Raw genomic sequence first — 23,559 nt, forward strand, 5'->3', positions numbered from 1 at the left:
CATGGTACAGAGATAAATTTTGAGAAAGGAATAGTTACAACAGTAAACAACAAATAACATGTCCTGATGAAATTGCAGACTTTCATCTTGACATGTGTTAAAGTTTCATTTGATTAAAAGATCATGCCATATTTTCTCATGAGTGATGGGTGCAACAGTCTTGACAATATATGTATTCAATAAACATTTGCCACCTGTTATAAAGGGAATATGGAATGTGTAGCCCAACCTTCTTGATTTCCCCAGGCCAACAAAATTTAAGATACTTAAATTGTGGTGCCCAGAATTGAACACAGTATTCTGGGTGGGGTCTGACCAAGGCAGAAGAAAGTGGTACTATTCCTGCCCTTAATCTGATTCTGCCATCTGCCACATTGGCCTCTGCTCCCCGTTTGGTGTCGTATGCAAATGTGATGAGCATCCCCTCAGTTCCTTCATCCAAGTCATTTATAAAGACGTTGAACAACAACGGGCCCCGGACAGAACACTGCAGCACTCCTCTTGTCACTTTTCCCCAGGATGATGAGGAAGAAGAAGAAGAAGAAGAAGAGTAGTAGTAGTAGTAGTAGTTTGGATTTGATATCCTGCCTTTCACTCCCTTTAAGGAGTCTCAAAGCGGCTAACATTCTCCTTTCCCTTCCTCCCCCACAACAAACACTCTGTGAGGTGAGTGGGGCTGAGAGACTTCAGAGAAGTGTGACTAGCCCAAGGTCACCCAGCAGCTGCAGGTGGAGGAGCGGAGACGCGAACCCGGTTCACCAGATTACGAGACTACCGCTCTTAACCACTACACCACACTGGCTCTCATGGAGTCCTCTTTGGGTTCGGTCAGTGGAATCCCCCTGTTACCTCGTTCAGGCAACATTTTACTAGCTTCCTCACATAAATATCACAGGGGACATTGTCAAAAGCCTTACTGAAATCGTGATGCACTATTTCAACAGCTGTCCCCTGACCAACGAAGTTTGCATCTCCATCCAAAAAAAGGGGAGGAGAGAGTTCTCTGGCTTTACTTGTTTTTGAGAAAGCCATGCTTTCATCCTGTTTATTTATGTTGTGAAATCTTCAGATGAAGGGCACATAAATTTTAAAAATGATAATAAATAAGGATACTGACAAGCTGGAACATGTGCAAAGAAAGGCGATTTATTTATTTATTTTGTATACCACTCGATCCAGAGGTGCCAACTAGAATAATATATTGTTGGGGGGCAAGGTAAGGCCCACATTGCACAATCAATCACATGATGCATGCACACAATTTGAATGGCAATGACTATAATAATGGCAGTGACTTTTTTAAAAAGTAAAATTTTGAATTTCCGGGGGAGGCGCCTCCAGCAATGGCAGAATTCCTCTGACCGGGAGGTATCTGCACCGTGGAAATCTGGGTCTGGCCGCCACGGCGGAGGCGGAGACCTGTTAAAATCACAGGCGGGAGAAGCCTGTGAACGTGGGATTCGGCGGGCACCTTTTGCGCCTCCCCCACTCATGGGGAACCCCGGTTTTGGGGGCTCCGGAGCGACGTGGGGTGAGCAGCGTGGTGCATCAAATCGTCTGCTTCTTCCACGGAGCAAAGCCGCAAAGCTGTTGCTGGAGAGCGATGACCTTTTCCTGTGGACAATTTGACTTTAAAGTAATTACCCGTGAGTAGAGCTGAAACGGAAGAATTGGATCTCTGAAAGTTTAATTTGGTATCGTAACAGGGAGGTTCAAAACAGGAAGTCCGCCTTCCCTTTTTGTAAATAGACTGAGGCAACGAAGTTGCAAGCTGGAGTCCTGGAAGGTCTTTTGTAAAAGATCAAATTTCCAACGGTAAAGAACATTAAACCCCCTTGTGGAGGCAGGAGAAGAGAGGGGGAAGTTGCGGATTGAGTATGCCTGCGGGAGAGAGCGAAGAGGCTTAAAACACTGCCGCTCTGACCCTGGAAACGGGCTGCTAGTAAGACTGATGTTTGTTTGTTTTTGGGAATGTTCATTGACAGCGCTTAGAACGTTCATTGACAGCTAGCTAAATAAGAGAAATACATTGTTTCTACTGTTTGCGGTTGTTTTTTTAAAAAGGAGGAAAGTAACTGAAAATTGAAACTAACTTCGGATTATTGAAACTGTGTTTAAAAGAGGACATATTGACCGATACAGATACAACCTGTTTTCCCCTAGTGGAAGCTTTTGAAATTGGTTACTTTATAGGAGCTGGGCTAGGGGAATTTCCAGCTGCAAGATAAGAAAAGTGTGAGACTTTGGAATTGACCTTGAATCTCTTAAGTGTTATGGCAAATGGAAAGGAAAAAACAGATGGGATGTCAACAGAGGAGGCCTTAGTGGCTGCATTATTGAAAATAAGCGATTCGCTGGAACAACTCCATAAGAAAACAGATGCGATAAATGTGAAATTGGATGTTGCAAATATTGAAACTGATTTAATTGTAGAAAGTTTAAATAATTTGGGACAAAAGGTGAATACCAATTCAGAAACCACCCAGAAACTGATACAGGAATCTACTTTGAGACGGCAAACTGCAGATGAAGTCAGGGAAAAAACCCTTGCTGCTGAATCCAAAGTAATACAACTGGAGAGGAGAGTCCCATCCATACAAAGACAACTTGATGAACATAAGCTGACATTCGTTACGATTGAACTTAAAGAAGAACGGATGAATTTGAGGACCAGAGCCCTATCTGAATTGGAAAAGGAAAGCCTGACAGAGTTTCAGGAGGCGACAGGACTAACATTGGTTGAGAGAGGTATTGGTTGAGAGAGGCACATTTTTTAAAGGGCATTAGATGTCAATCAGCCAAAGGCCTGGTTGAAAAGCTGGGTATCAATCTTAAATAGTTCATTAATTTGGTAATATTGAAGCCAATTCACTTTATCTTTAATTTGTTCAAATGGTTTTAATTTAAATCTCTCAGCATTCTCTACCAATAAATCTGAATATCTCAAACACTTATTCTCCATATTTAACTTTTTTTGTGCCTGAGCTTCCATTGATGAAATTCATTTGGGTGTTTTTCTTACCAAAAGATCCTGATATCTAATCCATACATTATAAAGCACCTTCCTGATTATATGGTTCCTAAAACCGCTATGGGCCTTTATTTTATCATACCAAAGATATGCATGCCATCCAAACCTATTATCCAGTCCCTCTAAATCCAAAATACCTTCATTTTCTAATTTAATCCAATCTTTAATCCAGCAGAAGGCCGCAGCTTCAAAATATATATTCAAATCAGGCAGGGAAAAACCTCCTCATTCTTTTTTGTCTGTAAGTAATTTATACTTAATTCTCGGGTTTTCCCCCTGCCAGATAAATTTAGACAAGGCCTTCTGCCAATCTTCTGCCAATCTTTAAAACATTTAACATTATCAATAATAGGTACAGTTTGAAACAAAAACAACATTTTCGGCAATACATTCATCTTTACTGCCGATATTCGACCCATAAGTGAAAATTTTAAATTTGACCATATCTCTAAGTCTCTTTTTACTTCATTCCAGACTTTGTACAAATTCAAATTTTTCGCTGTTAAGTTCACACCCAAATATTTAACCTTCTTCATGAATACCAGGCCTGTTTTTTTAATAAGGGTTTTTCTTTCGTCTTTATCTAGATTCTTTTCTAATACTTTAGTTTTGCTCTTGTTCAATTTAAAACCTGCCAGCTGCCCGTACTCCTGTATCATCTCCAGTGCTTTCATTACACTGGCCTCTGGATCCTGTAAAGTTAAAACCAAGTTGTCTGCAAAGGCTTTTAATTTATACTGCTTAGATCTTACCACACTGCCCTTCACTTTCTCTTCTTTCCTCAACATATTCAGCAATACCTCCAGGACCAAAATAAATAGTAGAGGGGAAAGTGGGCACCCTTGCCTGGTTCCTTTTGAAGGAGGAATTTTACCCTTATGCTTTTCATATAATCAGTTATCCATACAATCACTTATCAGTTATCAATATATTCATATATATTCATATATAACCAGATATTTCTACAATGATTTTATAATCCATGTTTGAATCGTGAAAGCTTCTGCTTAGCTTAATAGCAAATTGCTTAGATCTGAGAAATCTGAAATGAACTTTGTCCCAGTACCTCCTTGTTCTCTCCCTATCTCACTGAACAAGAAGGGGGAAGCAATAAATTTGATGTGCTGGCACATTCCCCCCCCCCCCTTGTCCAGACAGGATCTGGGCTGTGAAACAGGAAGATGCTAAACCGCAGAATGTCCCTTGTAGCAGATGGCCGCATAGGAGCTCAACAGCCAAAGTTCCTTTCTGCCTTAAGTTTCTATTCCTTGCAATAAATCTAGGGGAAAGGTTAAGACTGCATGTTCAAACTAAAAAGCAGAAGTTGGGAGGAAACTCTTTACATGGCCAGGAGAAAGGCTTGAATGCGCTCATTAGTTTATTTTTTGTTGCTGTTTGCGATGTATCTGATTATGTCATATCTGTGATGTATGTACTCAAGGTATAAAGCCCCTGGGAGCCAGGGCTTGGGGCCCAGTCTTTTGGAAAGGATTCCACTGGGTCAATTATTGCTCAGCAATAAACATCACTTGCTTTTTCTTCACTGCTGCGTCTGCCATTTCTTAGACTCTATTTGAGTTGGTCACTGACATCTTAAAATCCTTGCAACACTTTCTCCATTTTAATTTCCTCCGATACCACATTGTTAACAATGATTAATGTCTTTTTGTATCTGTTGGCTTTTAGGCTTTGATTTTAAATTCTTTTCTTTCTCTTTTATTTGAGAAAGAATTTTTCCTTTTTTCCCTTTTGTATCTTTTTCTTTATAGCATTCTGTTGTATGAGGAAACCTCTCATAACAGCTTTACTAGCATCCCAAATGACTCTTGCTTCTACCTCTGTACAGTGGTGCCTCGCAAGACGAAAAGAATTTGTTCCGCGAGTCTTTTCGTCTTGCAATGCTTTTTTGTCTTGCGAAGCACGGTCCGTCGCAACTGCGCCTCTTCAAGCGGCTTTAAAAAAAAAGCGCAAGGAGTTTTCGTCTTGCAAAGCAAGCCCATAGGGAAATTCGTCTAGCAAAGGAACGCAAAACCGAAAAACCCTTTCGTCTAGTGAGTTTTTCGTCTTGCAAGGCATTCGTCTTGCGGGGCACCACTGTATTTATATTTAATTCAAAGTAATCTTTTAGAGTCTTTTGGGCCTTTCTCACCACCAAATCGTTCCTCAACAACCCATCATTCATCCTCCATCTGAAGGAATCCTGCAGATACAATTTCATTACAAATAACACTGCATTATGATCAGAGCATGTCCTAGCACATATTTGAATTTTTGATACCCTTGGAGTTAAATCTCTGGTAATCCATAAATAATTAGTTCTTGAAAATGTTTGGGAGGAATTTGAAAGAAAAAAAAGTGTAATCTTTCTCAGACGGATTTTGTAGTCTCCATATATCTGACAGCTCATATTTATCCACCATCTCAAAAAACAGTTTTGGAAGTCTGCCTCCATTTTGTACTTTTTGTTCTTGTGATTTGTCCATTAATGTGGAGACTACTCCATTCAAATCTCCCATCAATATTATTTTGTAATCCAAAGATTCATTGAGCTTCAAGTGCAAGTTCCTAAAAAAGTCCACTTTTCCATCATTTTGTGCATAAATTCCCAATAAAAGATATTTGTTGCCTTGTGCTGTAATTTCAACCACAATGTATCTCCCTTCCTCGTCCTTAAACAAAAGCTTGGGGTTCCATTTTTCTTTAATATAAAACACCACTCCTCTTTTTTTTACCTTGTCTGATGAAATAAAGTCCTGTCCGAGTTTTTTATTCTGTAAAAATTTTCTATGTAGTCTAGTAACATGGGTTTCTCGTAAACAAATTATATCCAAATTGTTTCTTGCCAAGGTATGGAAAACTCGGCCTCTTTCTTCCAGGGAATTTAAGCCATTAACATTCCAGGAGTAAACTCTTTTAGGGTCCTTCAGCCCCTACAGCCAGAGAAGTGGAACTTTCCAAACCGAGCTCTTTTGCGTTTTTCTCCAGAAATCTCTCCTCTCCTACAGTTCTGATTTTCTGTTTCCTCCCTTGAAATTTGAAGGAAAGACCCTTTGGGAATTCCCACCTGAAGAAGATATTTTTCTTCCTTAGGGCAGTTGCCAGATCTGAATAATAACTTCTCAAAGATAAAAAATGTTGTGGGACCTCTTGGAACAAGATCACCGCTTTCCCATCTATCTTTAAACTTTTTTTATAGTGATGTCCCAATATCGTGTCTCTTTGTTCCTTTGTTTTAAAAATCACCATACAGTCATGTGTGATTTTAGAATAATAATAATAATAATAATAATAATAATAATAATAATAATAATAATTTATTATTTATTATTTATACCCCGCCCATCTGGCTGGGCCTCCCCAGCCACTCTGGGCGGCTTCCATAAAAACCAAAAATACAGTAAAATATCACACGTTAAAAACTTCCCTGCACAGGGCTGCCTTAAGATGTCTTCTGAATGTCAGGTAGATGTTTATCGCTTTGACATCTGCTGGAAGGGCGTTCCACAGGGTGGGCGCTACTACCGAGAAGGCCCTCTGCCTGGTTCCCTGTAGCTTTGCTTCTCGCAATGAGGGAACTGCCAGAAGGCCCTCGGCGCTGGACCTCAGCGTCCGGGCAGAATGATGGGGGTGGAGACGCTCCTTCAGGTATACTGGACCGAGGCCGTTTAGGGCTTTAAAGGTCAGCACCAACACTTTGAATTGTGCTCGGAAACGTACTGGGAGCCAATGTAGGTCTTTCAAGACCGGTGTTATATGGTCTCGGCGGCCGCCCCCAGTCACCAGTCTAGCTGCCGCATTCTGGATTAGTTGTAGTTTCTGAGTCACCTTCAAAGGTAGCCCCACGTAGAGCGCATTGCAGTAGTCCAAGCGGGAGATAACTAAAGCATGCATCACTCTGGCGAGACAGTCTGCAGGCAGATAGGGTCTCAGCCTACGTACCAGATGGAGCTGGTAAACAGCTGCCCTGGACACAGATTTGACCTGTGCCTCCATGGACAGCTGTGAGTCCAAAATGACTCCCAGGCTGCGCACCTGGTCCTTCAGGGGCACAGTTACCCCATTCAGGACCAGGGAATCCTCCACACCTGCCTGCCTCCTGTCCCCCCAAAACAGTACTTCTGTCTTGTCAGGATTCAACCTCAATCTGTTAGCCGCCATCCACCTTCCCTTTTTAGGACCCTTTTTAGGACCAAATCTATATGCTTTATCAATCCACAAATTCAATTCTTCTTTTGAGATCTCCCAGTAAGTTGAAAATTCCTCAATGAGCCAACCCTTCAAGTTATCCTGTTCCTTCTGGACCACTCCCCTCAGTCTCAGATGAGCCACGTTCTCCTTTAATTCCAAAAACGCAATCAAATTTAACGCCTGCTGCTGGACAGTCTCTAAATCCCGAATTCTTACCATTTCCAGTTGTGTAATTCTTTCCTCATGTGAGGTAATGTTGGACCTCACTGTCTTCAAGTCTTCTTTCAGTTCAGAAAAGTCACTCCTCAAGTCTTGAATGGTTTTTTGATTCCCTCTTACTTCTGTTTTAATTTCCTGAAGAAATTGCATTACTGATTCATTGAGCTTCAATTGAGCTTATTTTCTGAAAAATAAGTCATGTCAGACTAACCTGATCTCATTTTTTGACAGAATTACAAGCCTGGTAGATGAAGGGAACGCAGTGGATGTAGCCTACCTTGATTTCAGCAAGGCATTTGACAAGGTGCCCCATGATATTCTTGTAAAGAAGCTGGTAAAATGCGGTCTTGACTATGCTACCACTCAGTGGATTTGTAACTGGCTGACTGACCGAACCCAAAGGGTGCTCATCAATGGTTCCTCTTCATCCTGGAGAAGAGTGACTAGTGGGATGCCACAGGGTTCTGTCTTGGGCCCGGTCTTATTTAACATCTTTATCAACGACTTGGATGATGGACTCAAGGGCATCCTGATCAAATTCATAGAATCATAGAATCATAGAGTTGGAAGAGACCACAAGGGCCATCGAGTCCAACCCCCTGCCAAGCAGGAAACACCATCAGAGCAATCCTGACATATGGTTGTCGAGCCTCTGCTTAAAGACCTCCAAAGAAGGAGACTCCACCACACTCCTTGTCAGCAAATTCCACTGTCGAACAGATGACACCAAACTGGGAGGGGTGGCTAACACCCCAGAGGACAGGATCACACTTCAAAATGACCTTGACAGATTAGAGAACTGGGCAAAAACAAACAAGATGAATTTGAACAGGGAGAAATGTAAAGTACAGTAGTGCCCCGCAAGACGAATGCCTCGCAAGACAAAAAACTCGCTAGACGAAAGGTTTTTTTGTCCGCGATTTGCCTCGCAAGACGAATTCCCCTATGGGCTTGCTTCGCAAAACGAAAACGTCTCGCGACATTGTTTCCTTTGTGTAAAAACCGTTAAAACCAAGGGTGCTTAGCTTGAGCAGCTGCAGTTGCGACTTGGCTTCGAGGAGCAACTGTTAGCACGTGGTTTGGTAGCCTTTTATCAGACTTTGCTCACTTTTGAAGATTTTCCAAAACTTTTCCAGAACTTTTCCAGAACTTCTCTTTCATCCATTTGGTAAGTTAAACTTTTAAAACTTTTTGGGGGGGTTTTGGATTTTGGGTTGGGGTGTTTGGGATTCAAGGACTTGGTGTTGGGAAGGGGTTTGCGATAATCTGGGGGCTTGTGGGCCTTTTTGGGGAATTTTTATGATTTTCTGTGACCATTGTGCCAGGTTGCTTATTTTTGAAAATTTTTCTGAGTTTGAATTTCTGAGTGCTGGCTGGCTAGGGGAACAGTGGGGGAGGTTTCTGCAGAAATCTGGGGGCTTGTGGGTTTTTTTTGGGATTTTTTATGATTTTCTGTGACCATTGGGCATGGCTGTTTTTTTTGAAAATTTTTCTGAGTTTGAATTTCTGAGTGCTGGCTGGCTAGGGGAACAGTGGGGGAGGTTTCTGCAGAAATCTGTGACCATGTGGGGGTTTTTTGGGAATTTTTATGATTTTCTGTGACCATTGGGCATGGCTGTTTTTTTTCAAATTTTTTTTTCTGAGTTTGAATTTCTGAGTGCTGGCTGGCTAGGGGAACAGTGGGGGAGGTTTCTGCAGAAATCTGGGACCATGTGGGGGTTTTTTGGGAATTTTTATGATTTTCTGTGACCATTGGGCATGGCTGTTTTTTTTCAAATTTTTTTTTCTGAGTTTGAATTTCTGAGTGCTGGCTGGCTAGGGGAACAGTGGGGGAGGTTTCTGCAGAAATCTGGGACCATGTGGGGGTTTTTTGGGAATTTTTATGATTTTCTGTGACCATTGGGCATGGCTGTTTTTTTCAAAAAAATTTTTCTGAGTTTGAATTTCTGAGTGCTGGCTGGCTGGGGGAACAGTGGGGGAGGTTTCTGCAGAAATCTGGGACCATGTGGGGGTTTTTTGGGAATTTTTATGATTTTCTGTGACCATTGGGCATGGCTGTTTTTTTTTGAAAATTTTTCTGAGTTTGAATTTCTGAGTGCTGGCTGGCTAGGGGAACAGTGGGGGAGGTTTCTGCAGAAATCTGGGACCATGTGGGGGTTTTTTGGGAATTTTTATGATTTTCTGTGACCACTAGGCATGGCTGTTTTTTTTTGAATTTTTTTTTCTGAGTTTGAATTTCTGAGTGCTGGCTGGCTGGGGGAACAGTGGGGGAGGTTTCTGCAGAAATCTGGGACCATGTGGGGGTTTTTTGGGAATTTTTATGATTTTCTGTGACCACTAGGCATGGCTGTTTTTTTTTGAAATTTTTTTTCTGAGTTTGAATTTCTGAGTGCTGGCTGGCTGGGGGAACAGTGGGGGAGGTTTCTGCAGAAATCTGGGACCATGTGGGGGTTTTTTGGGAATTTTTATGATTTTCTGTGACCACTAGGCATGGCTGTTTTTTTTTGAAATTTTTTTTCTGAGTTTGAATTTCTGAGTGCTGGCTGGCTGGGGGAACAGTGGGGGAGGTTTCTGCAGAAATCTGGGACCATGTGGGGGTTTTTTTGGGAATTTTTATGATTTTCTGTGACCACTAGGCATGGCTGTTTTTTTTTGAAATTTTGTTGTTATTTTTTGAATTTTTTTTTGTCTGGGTGGGGAAGCAGTTGGGGAGGGGTTTGCAGCAGTAGGGGAGGGGCTGGGGGAGCAGTTGAGGAGGGGTTTGCAGCAGTAGGGGAGGGGCTGGGGGAGCAGTTGAGGAGGGGTTTGCAATTTCTGTGTTATGGGTGGGTTGGTGCGTGTCTGTGGGAGCAGTTGAGGTTTTTGAAGACATTGGTGATTTTTGAAGCTTTTCCTAAACTTTTTTTACAGCCATTTGAGGTTCCTGAGGACTTCGGTGGTTGATTGCTGAAGCTTTTCCAGAACTTCTCTTTCATCCATTTGGTAAGCTCAACTTTTAAAACTTTTTTGGGGGTTTTTGGGATTTTGGATTTGGGGTTGGGGTGCTTGGGATTCAAGGCCTTGGTTCTGGGTTTTAATTTCTGTGTGGTGGGTGGCTGGGTGCTTTTGTATTTTTTGGGTTTGAAGCACATCACTGATTTTTTTTCCTGTTTCTTAGTTTACGAAGGTAGGACCTGTGCTGCCATGGGACCCAAGAAGACTGCTCCTGCGGTGGCCGGCGAGAGGAAGAAGGAGAAGGTGACGCTGGAGATGAAGAAGGACATCATTCGGAAGCACGACGGCGGAATGCGTGTGACGGACATCGCCAGGGAGTACGGCAGGAACCCATCGACCATCGGGACCATCCTGAAGATGAGGGAGAAGATCATGGCGACTGATGCAGCCAAGGGAGTCACCAGGATCGTGAGGAACCGCCCAGCTGTCCTGGAGGAGGTCGAGAAGTTGCTGCTCATCTGGATAGAAGAGAAGCAGCGTGCAGGGGACACAGTGTCTGAGGCCATCATTTGTGAGAAGGCCAAGGCCTTGCATGCTGACCTCATCCGGGATCAGCCAGGAACCTCAGCCGAGCCAGAAGTCTTCAAGGCTAGCAGAGGTTGGTTTGACCGGTTCAAGACGAGATCTGGCATCCACAGCGTGGTCAGGCATGGAGAGGCTGCCAGTTCTGATGTTCCTGCGGCTGAAGACTTTGCAGCGGAGTTCCTGGAGCTTGTGAAGACGGAGGGCTACGTTCCGCAGCAGGTCTTCAACTGCGACGAGACCGGGCTGTTTTGGAAGAGGATGCCCAAAAGGACTTTCATCACTCAGGAGGAGTCCAGGCTGCCTGGCCACAAGCCCATGAAGGACCGTCTGACCCTGCTCTTCTGTGCCAACGCCAGCGGCGACCTGAAGATCAAGCCCCTGCTGGTGTACCACTCGGAGAACCCACGGGCCTTCAAGAGACACAAGATCGACAAGGAGCGGCTGAGTGTCATGTGGCGATCCAACAGCAAGGCTTGGGTCACACGTGTGCTGTTTGTGGACTGGGTCAATCTTGCTTTTGGCCCTGCTGTCAAGCAGTACCTGCTGGACAACGACCTGCCGCTGAAGGCTTTGCTTCTGATGGACAATGCTCCTGCCCATCCCAAAGGCCTTGAGGTGGACTTGTTGGAGGAGTTCAGCTTCATCAACATCATGTTCCTGCCGCCTAACACCACGCCACTGCTCCAGCCGATGGATCAGCAGGTCATCGCCAATTTCAAAAAACTCTACACCAAGGAGCTTTTCAGGCGATGCTTCGAGGTGACTGACTGCACCACCATCACCCTGCGGGAATTCTGGAAGGACCACTTCGACATTGCCACCTGCTTGAAGATGGTCAACACGGCCTGGAAAGGGATCAGCCAGAGAAATTTGAATTGCGCTTGGCGCAACCTGTGGCCGGACTGTGTGGCACCAAGTGACTCTGATGCACCAGAGTCAACAGTGGTGCAGGACATTGTTGCCTTGGGGAGGACCATGGGCCTGGAGGTCACGGAGGAGGACGTCTGCGAGCTGGTAGAGGGGCACGACGACGAGCTGACCACCCAGGAGCTGGTCGAACTGCAGGCAGAGGCTGCGCTGGAGCAGGCCTCACTGGAAGAGGAGGAAGCAACTGGGGAACGGCTGTCCTCCGAAAGACTGAGGGACATTTGCCAGAGGTGGAAGGAGGTGCAGACTTTTGCAGATCTACACCACCATGAGAAGCACGTGGCACATGACGCTGGGAACTTTTATGATACGAGGGTCATGTCGTATTTCAGGGAGCTGCTGAAAAGGCGGATGAAGCAGCAGACAATGGACAGGTTCTTGACCAAGAAGCAAAGAGTGGAAGAGGAGCCTTCTTCAAGTGCTCCCCCAGAGTCTTAGAAAATGTCTGTATACTGTACTTTGTTGATTTTTAAATGTATTTCTGTCATGTTTATAAAGTTTATTTATTTTCCCTTCAATTTTTGAACTGCTCTTTACAGTATGTGTGACTTTAAAGAGCAGTTAATAAACTGTTGTTGTACCAAATTTGGCTTTGTTTGGACTTTTTTTGACCATAGGAACGCATTAATTGATTTTCAATGCATTCCTATGGGATTTCGTGCTTCGCAAGACGAAAAATTCGCTAGACGACAAAAATTGCGGAACGAATTAATTTCGTCTTGCGGGGCACCACTGTATTGCACTTGGGCAAAAAAATGAGAGGCACAAATACAAGATGGGGGACACCTGGCTTGAGAGCAGTACATGTGAAAAGGATCTAGGAGTCTTGCTTGACCACAAACTTGACATGAGTCAACAGTGTGACGCGGCAGCTAAAAAAGCCAATGCAATTCTGGGCTGCATCAATAGGAGTATAGCATCTAGATCGGGGGTCGGCAACCTGCGGCTCCAGAGCCGCATGCGGCTCTTTAAAGCCTTTGCTGCGGCTCTGGGGCGGAGGCGCGAGGGGAGGGCGCGGGTGGAGGGCGCGAGGGGAGGAGGCGAGGGGTGGGGGCAAGGGGAGGGCGCGGGTGGAGGGCGCGAGGGGAGGAGGCGAGGGGTGGGGGCAAGGGGAGGGCGCGGGTGGAGGGCGCGAGGGGAGGAGGCGAGGGGCGGGGGCAAGGGGAGGGCACAGGTGGAGGGCGCGAGGGGAGGAGGCGAGGGGCGGGGGCAAGGGGAGGGCACGGGTGGAGGGCGCGAGGGGAGGAGGCGAGGGGCGGGGGCAAGGGGAGGGCGCGGGTGGAGGGCGCGAGGGGAGGAGGCGGAGGAGTTAGTTGCCTGAAGCCACTGTTCAAAACTGGTCACTGTTTTGAAGGGGAGTGAAGAACACACACTCAAAAAAAGGTAACTTGTTAATTTAATGTTTATTATGTTTACTGATTTGTGCTTTGTGACTGTTTGAGGTGGGGTTTTTTTCTTGGGAGGCTGGGCGGCGCGAAGAGAGGGAGGCTTGTGGTAGCGTCGGGGCTTGTCTCTAGCAAAGTAAGTCCTCGCTATTTGGTCACATGCGCAGCATTGTGGCTTCGGAGCTCCAACACTTGCTTTGCCGGCTGCTTTCAAAAGCGTCGGAATCAGCTGTGCTGTTGCTGGGTAACCGGATCGTCCCAGCAGCCATCTTATCTGCCCATGTGGTCTTCTGAGGCGGCCGCCATCTTACTATAGGAAATTCCACGTGGGAGTTAGTTGCCTGAAGCCCCTTTTTAAACTTAAGCAGGGGAAAGTTTTTGGGGAACGTTATGCAACAGCTTATTGCTGGTCTTTGTCGTCCCGCCTTTGTAAGCAGGCTGCATTGAAAGGGGGCATATACACTGGTCACTGTTTTGAAGGGGAGTGAAGAACACACACTCAAAAAAAAGTAACTTGTTAATTTAATGTTTATTTCTATGAGGAGGAGTAATTCTGAGGGGTCAAACAAAGAAATAATAAAAAGTGTCAAAAAAGGTATTTTTATAATGATGAATGCCTCATTATTATATATTATTTACATCAGGCACTGATTTATGGTACACTGGGGCCCTGATTAATTTTCTATGGCATTTTGGGGCATTGGTTATTGGGCATAGCAAGTTGCGGTCGCGTGGAATTTGTGCTTTGTGACCGTTTGAAGTGGGTTTTTTTTTCTTGGGAGGCTGGGCGGCGCGAAGAGAGGGATTATTTTTATAATGACGAGGATGACATTGGGCCCTCATTATTAATTATTATTTACATCAGGCACTGATTATGATTTATGGTTCACTGGGGCCCTGGTTAATTTTCTTTGGCATTTTATGGCATTGATTATGCAGTCGCGGTCGCGTGGAATTCCACGTGGAGTTAGTTGCCTGAAGCCCCTTTTTAAGCGAAGCCCCTTTTTAAACTTAAGCAGGGGAAAGTTTGGTGAAAGTTTGGTGAATTGCTGCCAAGGAGTGTGGTGGAGTCTCCTTCTTTGGAGGTCTTTAAGCAGAGGCTTGACAACCATATGTCAGGAGTGCTCTGATGGTGTTTCCTGCTTGGCAGGGGGTTGGACTCGATGGCCCTTGTGGTCTCTTCCACATATGTATGTGAGCAGGTCTTCTCCAACATGAACTATATTAAAAACAAACACCAATCACGCCTCACAGATGACAGCTTGCAAGCCTGTGTGAAAATGAAGGTGACGTCTTACAGCCCTGATGTGCAGACACTGAGCACTGAGGTTCAGGAGCAAAAGTCCCATTAACCTGGTTACCTGGTTGTAAATTAAATATTTTAATTAGCTATTAATTTGTCCTTTTTTCTTGAGATTGACAGCTGACTGCACGATCCTGTATATATAGCATTAAGGCCAGAAACAATATATGCAGTATTATATTTGTTTTAAATGTTGCAATGTTTTTGCGGCTCCCAGTTGTTGTTGTTTTTTCGGAAACGGGTCCAAGTGGCTCTTTTTGTCTTAAAGGTTGCAGACCCCTGATCTAGATCAAGGGAAGTAATAGTGCCACTGTATTCTGCTCTGGTCAGACCTCACCTGGAGTACTGTGTCCAGTTCTGGGCACCACAGTTCAAGAAGGACACTGACAAACTGGAACGTGTCCAGAGGAGGGCAACCAAAATGGTCAAAGGCCTGGAAACGATGCCTTATGAGGAACGGCTAAGGGAGCTGGGCATGTTTAGCCTGGAGAAGAGGAGGTTAAGGAGTGATATGATAGCCATGTTCAAATATATAAAAGGATGTCATATAGAGGAGGGAGAAAGGTTGTTTTCTGCTGCTCCAGAGAAGCGGACACGGAGCAATGGATCCAAACTACAAGAAAGAAGATTCCACCTAAACATTAGGAAGAACTTCCTGACAGTAAGAGCTTTTCGACAGTGGAATTTGCTGCCCAGGAGTGTGGTGGAGTCTCCTACTTTGGAGGTCTTTAAGCAGAGGCTTGACAACCATATGTCAGGAGTGCTCTGATGGTGTTTCCTGCTTGGCAGGGGGTTGGACTCGATGGCCCTTGTGGTCTCTTCCAACTCTATGATTCTATGATTCTTCAAATGTTGGTGTTCTAGATTCTTTTCTTGGTTTAATTTTTGTTCTTTCCAGTCTCTCTGACTTTTCTGTCTTGTCTCCTTTGTCACCCCCATCCATAGTTTTATCCCCCCCCCAAGGTCAGCTACAGTCAAAAGAGGGAGACAATAGGATAAATAGACTGTTTCCCAGCTGCAAAAATCCCCACTCCAGAGTAAGAGTCTTTCCTCACCACAGTCTTTCAATCTAGTAAATATAAGTACAAGTCTTTATTTTCTCATTTAAACAAGTCCCAAAAGTTTGTTTCAAGTCTTTAACTTAGTTGCAGAGTTCCAGGTATTTGTTGACCTCTGGCAGCTGTGGTTACTTTGTATTTTTCCAAAGTGGAAAACGAAAGTTGAAAGCTTCCATTCCCTTTGTTGCGTCACAATGGAGTCTAGCCTCCCCTCACCCGGGAGGTCTGCTTCCACAAAGAAGATACAACAGTTCAGGGAAAATCCCTAATTCTTCTGCAGGGAAATTTATTTTTTGTCTTTTCCCCCCTTCCCCCTGCTAGAAAGGGGGATATAGGAAAGACTTGAAAGTTTCTAAAAGATGAGACTAAAGTTGCGGCTTTTGGTAACGTTAGCTGCTTTCATTTTTACTTCAGTGAAAGGGATCGACCTCTGTTTTTAAATCCCTTTCCTTCCCAAATCAAAGTTCCAAATGAAATCGTTTTACTCACAATTTCCTTTTTTAAAAAAAGTTTTTTATTTATACAAGAAGAAAAACAAACAAAAAACACAAATACCGAATTACACACAAATTACCATAGACACTTAATATTCTTAGCAAACGATAAGACATCTATTGGTCTTAACACTAAAGACCCAACCTCCCGTCTATTCCATACTTCAAATTCATATTACTTATTGCCAATACACTTTTTTTTCATAATTAAACTTATTCTCATTAAATCTAATTTCTTATATCTACCGTGCAACTATTACTGAAGTTCCTCGAATGCTGCAACAGAATTTAAACTACTATATTTATTTTTCAGATATTCTTTAAAAACCTCCCTTTTAGAAACAAATTCCTGTTTTGATTTGTTTTTTATTTTTTCTGATAAACCATCTAATTCAGCATATTTTGTCAGCTTTTGGATCCAATCTTGAATAGAGGGGATTTCATTACTCTTCCATTTTGCTGCGATCAAAACTCTTTTTTTTTTTTTTAATAAAATTTTTATTGGTTTTACAACATTTTTAAGAAAAACAAACAAACACTAAAAAAGACAGACATACACGCATAATTTCAAACATATTTTCATAAACCTCTTTTCTTGGACTTCCCCATACCCCCCCTCTCTGCATCCCAATGTCCATAATTCAACTAGCAACTCCCAATTGTTACTTTCCGATCTCTATCATCTTAGGCCTCTTTTATAGTCTAACCTTATATCCCTGTACCCTTTTGCTTCTGGAAACCACAACATTTTAGCATTCATTAAGTTTATAGTAGTCCTTAAGGTAGCTTTTAAATTTTTTCCACTCCTCTTCCACCGTCTCTTTTTGTTGGTCACGGATTCTGCCTGTCATCTCAGCCAATGTCATATAGTCCATCACTTTCATCTGCCATTCTTCCACAGTGGGTAAATCTTGTGTCTTCCAATACTTTGCGATGAGTATTCTTGCTGCTGTTGTGGCATACATAAAAAAGGATTCTATCTTTCTTTGTCACCAATTGGCCGACAATGCCCAAGAGAAAGGCCTCTGGTTTTTTAGGGAAGGTACATTTAAGTACCTTTTTCATTTCATTGTAGATCATTTCCCAGAAGGCCTTAATCTTCGGGCATGTCCACCAAAGGTGATAAAAGGAACCTTCAGTCTCTTTACACTTCCAACATTTATTATCGGGCAAATGATAGATTTTTGCCAGCTTGACTGGGGTCATGTACCACCTGTATACCATTTTCATAATGTTTTCCTTTAAGGCATTACATGCCGTAAATTTAATACCGGTGTTCCATAACCATTCCCAGTCAGCTGACATAATGTTATGTCCAACATCCTGAGCCCACTTAATCATAGCCGATTTAACTGTTTCATCCTGTGTGTTCCATTTCAACAGCAAGTTGTACATTCTAGATAAATTCTTAGTATTGGGTTCTAACAGTTCGGTTTCTAATTTTGATTTTTCCACCTGGAAACCGATTTTCCTGTCCTGTTTAAAAAATTCCATTATTTGACGATATTGGAACCAATTTTCTACTTTGTGCTTCAATTTCTCCTGACTTTGTAGTTTAAACTTATCTCCATCCTGTTCTAAAATTTCCCAATACTTCGGCCATCCGACCTCCATATTGAGTTTCTTCACTGCTTTAGCCTCCACTGGTGAGACCCATCTAGGGGTTTTGTTTTCCATTAGATCTTTATATCTTATCCAAACATTAAACAATGCTTTTCTAACAATGTGATTTTTAAAGGCACTGTTAACTTTACCATACCAAAGATATGCATGCCAACCAAAAGCATTATTAAAACCTTCCAGATCCAAGATGTCCGTGTTCTCGAGGAGCATCCATTCTTTCAGCCAGCAAAAAGCTGCTGCCTCATAGTACAATTTTAGGTCCGGCAGGGCAAAACCCCCTCTTTCTTTAGCATCTGTCAGTATCTTAAATTTAATTCGGGGCTTTTTGCCCTGCCAGACAAATTTCGAAATGTCTTTGTGCCACCTCTTAAAACATTCCATCTTGTCAAGAATCTGCAAGGTCTGAAACAAAAATAACATTCTAGGCAATACATTCATTTTGATTACTGCAATTCGGCCTAACATTGACAGCTTCAAATTTGACCATATTTCTAGATCTTTTTTAATTTCTGACCAACATTTTTCATAGTTGTCCTTGTATAAATTCAGATTCTTAGATGTTAAATAAACCCCTAGGTATGCGATCAAAACTCTTGCTGCCGCCGTCGCATATAAAAAGATACCCTTCCTCTTTTGTGGAATATCCAAATCTGTTATTCCCAGGAGGTAGGCCTCTGGTTTTTTATTGAACGAGATCTTTAGCATTTTTAGCAGTTCTGCATGTATACTCTCCCAGAATACCTGTATTTTCCTACATATCCACCACATATGGTAGAATGTTCCTGAGTCTCCACGTCTCCAACAATTACTTGACACATTTTTATACATTTTTGAAAGCTTCCATGGTGTTAGATACCGTCGATGTTGCATTTTTTGAAAGTTCTCTCTAATCGTGTAACAATTTGTGAATTTCCAATTGATCTTCCATAAATTTTCCCATTGGGCCATGGTTATTGAGTGGCCAAAATCCTGGAACCACCTCACCACTGCCACTGTTACCTCCTCCTCCTTGACTGTCCGGTCAAGGAGGAGTCGGTAAGTTTTGGAGAGTTTTTCCAAAAGGGGAATATAGGAAAGACTTGAAAGTTTCTAAAAGATGAGACTAAAGTTGAGGCTTTTGGTAGCGTTAGCTGCTTTCGTTTTTACTTCAGTGAAAGGGTTCGACCTCTGTTTTTAAATCCCTTTCCATCCCAATTCAAAGTTCCAAATGAAGTCGTTTTACTCACGATTTCCAAGAGGGATAGTCCAAAAAAAAAAAATTCCCTTGGAGGAATTGGCCGCTCACGATCGCAGGACTCAGAGCTTTGCGCTTTGAAGGAAGTGAATTGTTTCCCTAGTGCCACCGTCTCCAACCCTGCTCTCACTCGGCCCTCTTTTTTAGAGCTTACGGGGAGCAGGGGAGTCATTCCCGGCACCTGCAGGTCCTCAGAATGCTCGATCTGAGGGTTTTTGGGGGCACCGATGCGCTCTAGCGACTCTCCTCTGTCTTCAAAGCGCTGGTGCCCTTTCCGCGAAAGAACTCCTGTCCGCCATAATTGGGCGATCCAATCGGAAGTCTATAATGAAGGGTTTTTCTGACCTTTAAATGAATTCTTTGATGGGAATTGAGATTGGAGCTCTTCCTGAAGCTCTTTCCACATTCCACGCACTGATAGGGTTTCCCCCCTGTATGAATTCTTTGATGGGAAGTGAGATTGTGGCTATGACTGCTCCTTGTCGACCTCGTGTTTCTTGAAGGCCCGTGGGTTCTCCAAGGGGTATACCAGCAGGGGCTTGATCTTCAAGTCGCCGCTTGCGTTGGCACAGAAGAGCAGGGTCAGACGGTCCTTCATGGGCTTGTGGCCAGGCAACTTGGCCTCCTCCTGAGTGATGAAAGTCCTTTTGGGCATCCTCTTCCAAAACAGCCCGGTCTCGTCGCAGTTGAAGACCTGCTGTGGAACGTAGCCCTCTGTCGTCACAACCTCCAGGAACTCCGCTGCAAAGTCTTCAGCTGCAGGAACATCAGAACTGGCAGCCTCTCCATGCCTGACCACACTGTGGATTCCAGATCTAGTCTTGAACCGGTCAAACCAGCCTCTGCTTGCCTTGAAGACTTCTGGCTCACCTGAGGTTCCTGGCTGTTCCCGGACGAGGTCTGCGTGCAAGGCCTTGGCCTTCTCACAAATGACGGCCTCAGTTACTGTGTCCCCTGCACGCTGCTTCTCTTCTAACCAGATGAGCAGCAACTTCTCCACCTCCTCCAGAACAGCTGGGTGGTTCTTCACGATCCTGCTGATTCCCTTGGCTACATCAGTCGCAAGGATCTTCTCCCTCATCTTCAGGATGGTCCCGATAGTCGATGGATTCCTCCCGTACTCCCTGGCGAGGTCTGTCACACGCATTCCACCATCGTGCTTCCAGATGATCTCCTTCTTCATTTCCAGCGTAACCTTCTCCTTCTTCCTCTCGCCGGCCTCTGCAGCAGCAGTCTTCTTGGGCCCCATGGCAGCACAGCTCCTACCTTCACAACCCCCCCCCCAAAAAAATCAGTGCTTCACATCCAAAAAATTCAAAAGCACCAAACCTCCCAGAAAACACACAAGCTTCCAGATTCTTGCAAACCCCTTCTCAACAATTCCCTGACCCCCCCCAGCCACCCACCACACAGAAATCCAAACCCAGAAATCTTTTTTTTTAATAACAGCAGAGTGCCCCAATGGTCACAAAAAATCATAAAAATGCAGGGGGGAAAAACAAACAAGCTTCCATATTCTTGCAAACCCCTCCCTAACACCAAGTCCTTGAATTCCAAACACCCCAACCCAAAATCTAAAACCCCCCCAAAAAAGTTTAACTTACCAAATGGCTGCAAAAGAAGTTTTGGAAAAGCTTCAAAAATCACCAAAGTCTTCAAAAACCTCAAAAAAGGCTACCACACCACGTGCTATGAGTTGCTCCTCGAAGTCAAGTCACAACTGCACCTCTTCAAGCAATGCACCCTGGGTATTAACGGTTTTAAGAAAAAGGAAACAAACTTGCAAGACGTTTTCGTCTTGCGAAGCAAGCCCATAGGGAAATTCGTCTTGCGAAGCAACTCAAAAAACGAAAAACTCTTTCGTCTTGCGAGTTTTTCGTCTTGCGAGGCATTCGTCTTGCGAGGTACCATTGTACAGTAGTGGCCAAAATTGTGGAAGCCTTTTTGGAAATAGTGTATTCCAGAGCTTTAATGGCTTACAACACCACTTGTTTTGGAGTAATATCATAAAATCATATATCAGTGGAAAAATAATTTGAGCAAGAACATAATGCAACAAAGTTCAATTAGCTGTATTCTATCAAAAATTATAGCCAAATAACCAGAAATAGGAAGCAGAAGCACTACTTGCTTAGGTTGACTTTTGTTAGTGTCTTATGTGATTGCTATCAAGTTGGCTGGTTTTTTCGTGTTCTTTCATTTAGTGAGTTTGCAGAACATAATAAAATTTTAAAAATGGCACAAAGAGTTGACTGGTTACCCAGAAAGAGATGTAAACTAATACTTTTAAGTGAACAAGGCTACAGTTATGAAGAAATTAGAAGAAAGATTTGGGAAAACTTAACCAAAGCTGGCCTTTCTATAAGAAACTCATTCACTGGGGGGTCGCTAGGGGGCGCATTGGAAGATGGCCGACAATACCATCTCTCCGGCTCACACGAGGTAATTAAGAGGCTGTTATGGGAGTATGCAGCCTGCCTCGTTACCCCAAGGGAATGGGGAATGCTGCCTTGCCTGTTGTGCCCATAATTCACCCCCAGATTCGAAAGGGGGTGAGGGCACTAGGCACAAAAGCCCTCATGTGGGTCAGCTCTCCTGGACGCTGTCTCTGATCTGTGCAGCTAGTTGCGGGAGCTCAAAATAAACAATCAGAACAGAAGCAAACGCACATACTTCAAGCGATGATCAGGAATAAGGACTGCTAACTAAAGGGATCTCTGGGAAGAGGAGCGACGGGCTGGACTTAATAATAAATCAAGAAGAGGAATAAATCAAGAAGAAGATTCATCAAAGGATCGGTATGTCGGAGCAAGACTGAAAAGGGGGGGGGGAGAAAAACTTTTCTTTTTTTGTCTTATGTGAGTACCCAATAACCCCCCCCCCAAAAAAAGAATCGTTGCAATTACTGATCACAAGCAGGAGAAATAATAACTGTGTGGAAATTAGTTACTATGCAAGGATGTGGCTTATGGGAGCATCGGGAAACGAAAGTAAGTCCTTCGTGACGCAGTTATAAAAAGAGATTTATCATGGCAGGCTCGCCCGCAGGAATCCAGGGGGAGGAGGACTATGGCTGTTACTATGTTGGAGTGTGGGTTCGGCCTAGCAGGGCCCCCTGAGAAAATTTATGAGGGAGTGGCGGGCCTGGGGAGATCAGGACAGACTGTCGGAATGTTTTGTACGGAGGTGTTGAAATGGCGTCTGTCAACTTTTATGGCTCTTGGATGAGTGTAAAATCCACACAGGAAATAACGATGTTTGTCTTCAACCCGCTTGTGGAGATTATCAGAGATCACAAAGAAAGGAGATAACAACAAGAAGATGAGGAAAACAACAAAGAGAAGATTGAATACAACTGTGAATATTATTTTGACAAAACTGTGTAATTAAAGCAGCAGCAAGAGAGATGATCGGATCCCTTTCGGAGCTTGAAGCATGGGTAGCCCCAACAAAAATTTTAAAAAATTTGGCTATGTAATTTGGAATTATTGTTTTTTGGAATTAATGTGATGTGATTGGCCTGTTAATAAAAATTATTTTTAAAAAAGGAGAAACTCACTTCACTCCAAAATCAGACTGGTAAAGGCAGGAAAAGGTGCACAACAGCAAGTGATGATCGAAGAATGGAGAGACTGTGCCCATGTGAAAATCATCTGGGTGTATAGAAGATGACATGGTGCAATGTAATGTGAAGTTGAGCGCAAGGACTGGTCTAAATGCTAGAATTCTAAGGAAAAAGCCATTATTCTCTCTCAAGCAAAGGTTGAAAAGATTAAACCTATGGTATATGGGCAGCGGAACAATGGGATAGTGTTATTTGGAGTGATGAGACCCAAATCTCCTTGCTTGGTAGTGATGGCCTGAAATATGGGAGTAGAAGAATCAAAGAAGATTTACATCCTACATGCATTACACCGACCGTGAAACACCCAGCTAGTGTTATGAATTTGTTTCATTAATGGGTGTCACGGCTATAATTTGACCGCTGTTTCTTTAATGCTAAAAGAACTAAGTCAGCATGAGTCAGCGGCCTACAATGACTCATGCAACCTTTCTCCTAATTGTACCTGTATATATAGAGTGGTCAATGTTAGCGTTGGATGTGGGTTGGTTGGTGAAATCTGGTAGTGTTGATGTGTGTACAGTTGGTCGGCTGTTTTGCAAATAAAGACTTTTAAGAAGGACACTGACAAACTGGAACGTGTCCAGAGGAGGGCAACCAAAATGGTCAAAGGCCTGGAAACAATGCCTTATGAGGAACGGCTAAGGGAGCTGGGCATGTTTAGCCTGGAGAAGAGGAGGTTAAGGGGTGATATGATAGCCATGTTCAAATATATAAAAGGATGTCATATAGAGGAGGGAGAAAGGTTGTTTTCTGCTGCTCCAGAGAACCTCCCCGCTACACCAAGGATTCCTTGCTTCAGGTTGTGGTAGATGTTCTCCTGGAGACACCTAGATTAGTTGTCCTAGGAGATTTTAACAACCATGCTGACATGACCTTACAAGGGGCCACTTAGGACTTCATGGAAAGCATGGCCTCCATGGGGCTGTCCCTGAATAAGTTTGGCCCAACTCATA

The 23,559-nt window shown here is 43.6% G+C and overlaps 2 protein-coding genes and 1 long non-coding RNA gene across 3 annotated transcripts in view; 2 read left to right on the forward strand and 1 right to left on the reverse strand.

The window, feature by feature from the left end:
- The window catches only part of LOC310705796 (olfactory receptor 52P1-like), a gene marked incomplete at its 3' end in the record, with an annotated part of 141,753 nt that overhangs the window by 45,539 nt on the left and 72,655 nt on the right, over positions 1-23,559 (forward strand). The gene's annotated exons all lie outside the window — the stretch shown is intronic.
- On the reverse strand, positions 16,213-20,649 carry LOC310705330 (tigger transposable element-derived protein 1-like). Its single transcript, XM_083499992.1, has 2 exons — positions 20,586-20,649; positions 16,213-20,247 (listed from the first exon to the last, which is right to left on the reverse strand). Exon 2 carries the CDS (start codon positions 20,228-20,230, stop codon positions 19,448-19,450), a length of 783 nt encoding a protein of 260 aa, XP_083356118.1. The 5' UTR covers positions 20,231-20,247; positions 20,586-20,649; the 3' UTR covers positions 16,213-19,447.
- LOC310705492 overlaps positions 20,860-23,559 on the forward strand; it is a 110,864-nt gene continuing 108,164 nt past the window's right edge. Inside the window, exon 1 of the long non-coding RNA XR_014525339.1 lies at positions 20,860-20,893. This is a non-coding gene — a long non-coding RNA (uncharacterized lncRNA). The remainder of the gene's footprint in view (positions 20,894-23,559) is intronic.

The sequence above is a fragment of the Podarcis liolepis genome (assembly GCF_965112155.1).
Source record: "Podarcis liolepis genome assembly, chromosome: 4".
Taxonomy (NCBI): domain Eukaryota; kingdom Metazoa; phylum Chordata; class Lepidosauria; order Squamata; family Lacertidae; genus Podarcis; species Podarcis liolepis.

Excerpts from the sequence above, each read along its gene's own strand:
- LOC310705330 (XM_083499992.1), bottom strand. The coding sequence starts at position 20,230 with ATGGGGCCCAAGAAGACTGCTGCTGCAGAGGCCGGCGAGAGGAAGAAG.